We start from the raw sequence: 8,262 nt of genomic DNA on the forward strand, positions 1-8,262 counted from the left end.
GCGGTGCGGGCTCTGGGCGGCGGGCAGTGGGTCTCCGCTGAGGACTGTCGTCTCTGCGAAAAAAAAAAAAAAAGAGAGAGAGAGAGAGCAAGGAGGCGAGCGGGGCGATCGCGAGAGGAAAGGCAAGTTCCAGGGAAAGTTGACTCGGACTGGCACAGCCTGCAAAAAAAAAAAGTCGATCGCCAGCGGGAGCATAAAAGTGCGGGTGGCCGGGGCGCGGCGGCAGCTCGCCCTCCCTCCCTGCCTCCCGCCCGGCCGGCGGCTGCAGCGGCCGCCACCGAGCGCCGCGACCCGCGGGAGCCCCCGCCGCCACCGGCAGCGGGAGGGGGGCGAAGCCCCGAGGGAGCCGAGCTCGCACGGGCTCGGCGGTTTTTCGGCTCTGAGGAGGTCCCCGACCAACCATCAAGATTTTGTCCAAAAGCAGGCAAGAGGATCGCCCTGCGCTGAGCCGGCTGGTGGGCAGCAGGCGGCGGCTGATCGCGGCCGGCGCGCTGGGGGTGGTGATGGTGCTGCTGCTGGTCATCCTCATCCCGGTGCTGGTCAGCTCGGCCGGCACCTCGGCGCACTACGAGATGCTGGGCACCTGCCGCATGGTCTGCGACCCCTACGGCGGCACCAAGGCGCCCAGCACGGCGGCCACGCCCGACCGCGGCCTCATGCAGTCCCTGCCCACCTTCATCCAGGGGCCCAAGGGGGAGGCCGGCCGGCCGGGCAAAGCGGGGCCCCGCGGTCCCCCGGGGGAACCGGGGCCGCCCGGCCCGGTGGGGCCGCCGGGTGAGAAGGGCGAGCCGGGGCGGCAGGGCCTGCCGGGCCCCCCCGGGGCGCCGGGGCTGAACGCGGCGGGGGCCATCAGCGCCGCCACCTACAGCACCGTCCCCAAGATCGCCTTCTACGCCGGCCTCAAGCGGCAGCACGAGGGCTACGAGGTGCTCAAGTTCGACGACGTAGTCACCAACCTGGGCAACCACTACGACCCCACCACCGGCAAGTTCACCTGCTCCATCCCCGGCATCTACTTCTTCACCTACCATGTGCTCATGCGGGGCGGCGACGGCACCAGTATGTGGGCCGACCTCTGCAAGAACAACCAGGTGGGCGCCGCGCCGAAGGCGGCGGGGGGAGCCGGGGACGGGAGGGCAGCGGGGGCACGGGGGCAGCCGGGGTCCCTGAGGGGACCCGGGTACCGTGAGGGGAGCGGGCGCCCGGGGGCAGCCGGGGTCCCTGAAGGGAGCGAGTGCCGTGAGGGGAGAGAGCGCCCGGGCGGGGCCGGGGTCCCTGAGGGGAGCGGGCGGCGCGTTCGCGGGAAGGGCGGGAGGCGGGCGGGAAGGGGGTGTCCGGGCCGGCCGGCGGGTGGAGCGGCACCTGGCCGCGGCTGGCTGCCGTCCCGACCGGTGTGGGCCGGCCCGCGGCCGCGGAGCGCTGCTCGGGCGGGACGGGAGCCGGGGGAGCGGTCGCACAGGCGGGACGGGGGAGACTGGGCTGGGGCCGGGTGTGCCCCCCTCAGGGAGGAGAGAACCTCCCCGGGACGCAAGAGGAACCGGGGGCGGCGGGTGAGCTCAGGAGAGGGTGGTCCTGCGTAGGGAAAGGGTGAAATGTGTGGGAGGAAGGCAGCCAGGGCACGGGACGGGGGCTCCCACGCAGCAGGACGCCGATTTTGAGGCGCTTGGCCCCCGGCGGGGAGCGAGGCTTCCCTCTGCCATGGGAAGCTGGTGACTGCGTGAGCTCGGCGGCCGCAGCGCTTGGCGGGCTGTCGCCGGGGCAGGCGCCGGCCGAGGGGTCCTGCGTGGGGGGGCGATGGGCGACCGGCAACCGCGGGCACGGCCCGGGGTCTGCCGGCAGCCCCGCGGGAGGGTGGGAGCGTTCAAAGCTCTGGCGATGGAAAGGCAGCACATTTGGATGGAAAGTCACCCGTTTTAGTTAGGATAGACGCTGCCAGCCCGCTGGCGGAGGCCGTGCCTGTAACACTGCCTGCGGGGAGCCGCGCCTCGCGGTTTTGCGCTTCTTCCGCGCGCAGCGAACGGGCGCAGGCTCTCACTGTGACAGCGGTTAGCGGTGCCGCAGGGTGTCCGCCGTCCCGCCTGCCCGGGGTGCCCGGGCTCTCCCGTGTCTGCTCCCGCTCAACAGGTCGTTCCCCGCCCCAGCTGTGCGGGCACGCAGGGGCTGCCGGGCCGGGCTGCCGGTTTTCCCGGGCTCGGGGAGCCCACGGCCGCTCTCCCGGGGCTTTTCCCCGTCCGGCGGCAGGAGTCGGGGTGGGTGATCCGCTCTGCGCGGTGTTCAGAGGGCTGAAAATCGGGCTGCGTGTCCCCGCCGTGCCTCGCGGGTCGCGGGGGGGCTCGTTCGTTCGCGGGGTTCCCGCACGCCCCCCACCCCACCCCCGCGAAGCCGAGAGCCGCGGCGCGGCCCTCGCTGCCCGGATGGGCCGCTGCACCCTTCGGTTACGGCTGCTCAGAAGCACTGTGGAAACGGAATAATGAACACACCGGCAACAATTAATTAAAGTAGAAAATGTCCCCCATAAATACCATCGCCGCGGATAGACCAGGACTAATAAAGTACGTTGTAATATATTCACTTTGATTTCTTCATACAAAGGCAGTATTGGATACCATACGCCGCGAGAACACCATTTTCCTTGCAATTAAACATTGATATATTTTTGGCCCTTATTTATAACGGTTTAAAGGGTTTATTTTCCCAAACCCTGATAAAATAAATACATACCAGTACTTTTTTTTTAAGTAACCAATTACAAATATTAGATTGAGCCTGAAGTCTAGCTGTTCCCAAATATAACTACTTCCAGTACCAGCCGTGAGACAAATGAAACTCGTGGTGATTCAAAGGGAAAAAAAAAAAAGGGCAGGGGTTCTATGTGGATATTTGTATATATCTGTGCCAAGATAAGTATTTAAGTAAATATCTGCATACAAACTATTTAAAATTGACGCACAGTTTTAAAGCAGCAGTTTCTCCTTTTGATTATGATTTATACTTGAAACATTAAATGCTGATGTGATGTGACAGCAGTTAACTTTGTGTATTATTTGTAAGAAAGCTCAGAAATTTTGGAAGTGGGTCTTTAAATAGAGTCTAGCAAAGAAAACATTATAAATTCAGTATTTTCTAACAATGAAAACTCGAACCGTTGAAAAGTGTATGACTTAGGGAAAAAAAAACCCATTCCTAAGCAATGTGCAGGAGGAACCTCAAGGTCTCCACGGTTAACAAATCGCCTTCTTTAATGGTTATAAAGCTTGAAGAGGGGAGGTGCTGAGATCACACCGCTTAGCTAGTATGAGTGTGCGACCTGAGAGCGTAACTTCATGAGAGATGATGTGAGCAGTCATGCAACTTCTGAAATGCACAGCCCGTTAATGGTTTCATTTTGAGATACATTTACCCTCTTGCAGCAGTACACTGAGAATTTATTTGAGGCTGTTCTCCCAGGCTTTAAAAAAAAAAAATTGCTCTGGCTGACCAACCGAGGTAAAACCTTGAAGAATAGCACACTGGAGTTTACAGGACATTTGTCGCTATATTTAGGGCAGTAGGATCTACACTTTGATTTCCAGACTTTCAATACTCAGAATATTTTTTCCTTCAGGCAGCATGTACTATGTAGAATCTTAAAAATGAAATACCCATTGCTGATGTAGTCAGTGTCCATGTGCTGACTCCCTTAGGATAGTCATTAATACACTTTGAATTCTCTTTTACTATCCACAGAAACACAACATTTTAGACCAATCCATGACATAGCATTTCATTATGATGTAAATGGAAATTTAAAAAGTAATTTAAACCATTTTGTTTGCCAGTATGCAAGATGCTAGTTCTCTATGAAAGTTCTTCTACCTCATCTATAGCCTTTTCACTCCTTCCCATTTGTCCTTTTCCATTTACACAACCAAAACCAGTTTCAGCCCGTTATTTTCTTTGGAGGGTATTTCCAGGGTTAATGGCCCAGAGCCTTTAACTCCACCCTGCCAGGCATTAATCCAGAGGAAATACCCAGTGCTTAAAATAATTATTGCTTAAACACTAGCAAAATAGATCGCTTCTGTAAACAATATCAGGCAATTCAGGATCAAGAAGTCCTGAAATAGCTGGGGTTTATCATCGTCGTGTAAATTTGCAGACTGTCACACCACTGCAAACCTTTTAAGCTTTTCTCACTCTTCTTACAGGCTGTATAAAGAATTTCCACCTACTGTGATTTTTAAGCTGCATAATGCCCTAAGATCCTGCATGGTAAAAGAACTCCCTCCTTTTTAACATTTCAATATTAATGTGAAATCATATAATATGAAAATTTAATTTGGAAATTCATCATTTCAACTTTGAAAGGAATCCATGGAAAATTGTGACTTATAGCCTATTTTTTTCAATTCAGAACAGATAAAACCCCATATATAGTAGGCCAAGTAATGCATTATTACTTAGTTCAGGTTTGCAGTACCACTAAATCACTTACTGCTCTGTAACTATGCTAGAACAAAGACAAGCAACAAGCAGATGATGTGTTACACTGAAATAAATCACATACAACTGAGTTTAAATATTTCACCAAACAGGATCAAATTATATATAAATGATTTGGAGACTTAGAATGCCGCAGACTATTCATTGCTGGAAACCAGCACACGTCTTGAAATTACAGATTACTTCCAGTTTGCTAGTAATGTTAGATTTAATTGGTAGTGGAATAGCAAAGGAGAAATGGGGAAAAAAGATATGTTTAAGTGAAAGTTGCAAATGAAAAGTCCTCAATTACTTGTAAATTCCAAAACCTCTGAAAGCAATTAGCAACTCGCCTGTGATTGTTCAAATGTGCATCTCTTAAAACACATAGAAATTAAATGTTTGCTTACTGAAATGTGGCAATAACAGTTTTTCCAGACCCTGACTAGGATGCTTACCTGCTTGCGTGCACTGGCGTGTGGGTGGGTGCATACCTTTTTGTATTCTTTTTGCAGCACAATCCTATTAGCAGTATGACAATAGATCACCTCTGGAAAAAAAATCCAGCCTGGTATCAATAGGGCCTCACTGCGGATCCTCGCCAACGTCAATCAAATGGTCCACTGACATAAAAGTTACACCACTGTAAAGCTGGCACACGACCAGATTCAGTTCTCCCAACTCCAGCTATTATTATGCATATATTTGAAAAGGCTCCAACATTTACAGGAGTGCAAAGAGTTGTGTGTTAATCAGATGACTGAGAAAGGAGCAGGTTATTTCTTTAGTTTCAAATGTTGTATTGTAGGAGAAAATAAGCAATAACCATAGGAAAAAAACCTACAATGTATGTTGCCAGATATTTAAAGTGGCAACTTATGCATGCTGAGTAAAACACTGAAGATATGCTTTAATTTCCACATGCAGGAAGAATTCTCTGCGTTTTGTTAACCACTCATTATGTATTTTATGTAGGTTCGAGCTAGTGCGATTGCTCAGGATGCTGATCAGAACTACGACTATGCCAGCAACAGTGTGGTTCTTCATTTGGAGCCAGGAGACGAAGTTTACATTAAATTAGATGGAGGAAAAGCACATGGAGGAAACAACAACAAATACAGCACGTTTTCTGGATTTATTATTTATGCTGACTGATAATGAGTAAAGAGACCCACCAAACCAGTCCAAAAATGAAGCTTGCTCACCAAGCAATGGATTTGCGTGGCTAAAGTCAATGACACAAGCACCCCAGCAGAGAGCGACCACCAAACACCTCAGTAGCGGGGAAAACAAGTCGAATGCTACCTGATTCACATCTGTACAACACAGAGAAACTTTCTGTTAAAAAAATTACAAAACGAGTTAAACAGATGTGCGAGCCACTACCGCCAAAGCAAATACTTCCTCATTGTTAGTGTCCATGTGAATGAAGTCCTGCATAGATCAAATTTTTATAGGAAAAAAACCCACCACCTAAGGACGCTGAGTTATTTCTTCAGTGTATATGATACTTTGATGTGTTATGATCTTGCTGCTTTATCCATACTTCAGCTTTGGTTCTTGTGACTTACTTGCTAACAATGATGCTTGGAGTCCACTCATAGTGTGGTGAGGAATTATTTTACAATAAAAGGAAGAGGTAATCAAAATATACTTTCTCTCTCCAATGGAATTGTTTGCCTTGTACTTTTCTTATCCTTCCACTTAAAACTAGAAACTAATCAGCTTCAAGCCTTAACTCGATGTTCCTGCTTTGTAGGTTTACATTAGACTTTTAACATAAAATCAATCCAGTGGAGTTGTTTAAATTTTATTTTCCCTTTAGCTGTGTTCTAAAAGAAACGAGATAGAAGAAACACTTTTTTTTTTTTCTGGAAAATGTAACAGTTGACAAACTATTCTGTTGGATCAAATCCCTAATTCCACTAAAGTCAATGGCAAAACTTCCATTGACGTTAGTGGAAAAAGGATTTGGCTTTTGATGTGTAAACGTGTAAATAGATACATAGACAATACTACAGGCCCATTCTCAATGGTTAGTTGTGTAAATATTTAGCAAGCCTGGCTCCACATCCTCAGACTAAGGTAGAGTGTTTTCGTTGCAGCAATTAGTCTTCATTAGTCTTTTAGCACTTAGTCTGTACTTGGGTACTATTTATTTCTAATAAAATAGTTCTGACTCAACATACTGCAGATGTTCAGCTAGAATGTCATAGGAATATAATGGGTCAAAACCTTATCTGTTTTAGGTGTCTTGTCTCACTGCAGTGAGTGGGATTATTCCCACCAAGGAAGAGTGGGAGATCTGACACGTGAGAAAACGTCGCACAGACCTTTTTCATGATAGCTAGTTACCGGTTTGTAGTAAGGCGTGCCTACGAAATGGACACAGATAAGCATATTACCAAAAATGATAACACATATGCAAAGAAAGAAGCAGATATTTACGTGCAAAAAAGTGTGTATTAAAACCTATTTTTCTCATTCATATATATATAAAGAGATATATATATAAAGTCTCAAATAAGTTTAATCCATATAAAGGATTAATGGCTTGGAGAATTAAACTAAACACAGGTACTATGAGTTACATAGTTATAAAAATGCTTTAAAACTAGTCATACCAGTGATGTTCACAGAATATTTGTATTCAGAAAATCGATCTGTTATTTGTTTTCTTTTTGAGAGGTGTGGTTGCCTATTTCTGTCAGGTTAAAACTTGCAGATTGCATTCTAAACCTGAATTTTAGCAAGATAATTACCTAGCTCCTTAGCACAGATGGTTATGTTACTTATTTTTAACATAATCAAGGTTACGTTTCTATAAATTGTTAAAGAGTAATAAAGCCCACCCCTAGCATTTCTTTTTCATGTCATTTGCCACAAGCAACCTTGCCTAATGTACGAAGGGTACAAACTCAGATTTATCTGCACTAAAGTGTTGAAAGTGTCTGCCGGTGTGACAAAAAAGCTCTTCAGTGCTGGGTGCTCAGTAGAAGTCTGATGAAGATTTTACAAGTATCTCTAAAAAAAATCTCGTTTGAATGAGTGAAGCTATTCTTAAATAGAATGTGTTACTCCTTCTGTTTCTGTTTTGAGTTGTCCACTTTAAAATAAATGCCAAGTTAGTCTAGGCTGACTGAGAGGATCGCCAGTCTAACTCATCTAGGATTTATAACGGGACATTGTGCTGCCAGGTGCTTGTGTATTATCTCACCAGAATGGCTAACGCTTTTACTTTATGACAAAGTGCCAACTTATATCTGTACATCGTAGTGATTACTCCTGTTTTTTTTTTCTATGAGGTACTGTATTTTAATAACAGATGTGTAACTGACTCCATGTCTGTTTGTGCCACTGTTGCTTTTATTGGTTAGCGCACTCACAACAGCAGTGTAGCTAGAGATTTTCTACGCAGTGTCAAACAGTAAGGTACCAAGCTAGAGATCGTGTCCAACCAGCAATGCATATTTACTAAGGTGTTTACTGGAAAAGCTCAATACTACAAGATGTATGTGGTCAAATTTGAAGAAGCTTTTGAAATCAGGCTACCACAGCTACTGGATACCTTTTTTTTTTTTCCGATAAATCACTTGCCCTGGTTAAAGTTAGACAAGAGCAAAGAACACACTTTATGTGAAAAACACATATAAGGCAAACATTTCTTCCTTTTTCATCATATCTTGATAAACTGATTTGTAAAGACTTATATCACAACCTTTGTTATAACTATTGCAACTCATTAAAACTGTATTATGTAATATATTTTGACTGTTGGTGTTGCGTCCTTACAAAAAGAAG

The 8,262-nt window shown here is 47.2% G+C and overlaps 1 protein-coding gene across 1 annotated transcript; it reads left to right on the forward strand.

Moving 5' to 3' along the window:
• The first annotated feature begins 420 nt into the window (after window positions 1-420).
• Window positions 421-8,226, forward strand: C1QL3 (complement C1q like 3). The gene is made up of 2 exons (XM_086741553.1): window positions 421-1,091; window positions 5,437-8,226. Exons 1-2 carry the CDS (start codon window positions 504-506, stop codon window positions 5,614-5,616), a joined length of 768 nt encoding a protein of 255 aa, XP_086597679.1. The 5' UTR covers window positions 421-503; the 3' UTR covers window positions 5,617-8,226.
• The last annotated feature ends 36 nt before the right edge of the window (window positions 8,227-8,262 follow it).

The sequence above is a fragment of the Chlamydotis macqueenii genome, chromosome 2 (genome assembly GCF_036417535.1).
Source record: "Chlamydotis macqueenii isolate bChlMac1 chromosome 2, bChlMac1.mat, whole genome shotgun sequence".
Taxonomy (NCBI): domain Eukaryota; kingdom Metazoa; phylum Chordata; class Aves; order Otidiformes; family Otididae; genus Chlamydotis; species Chlamydotis macqueenii.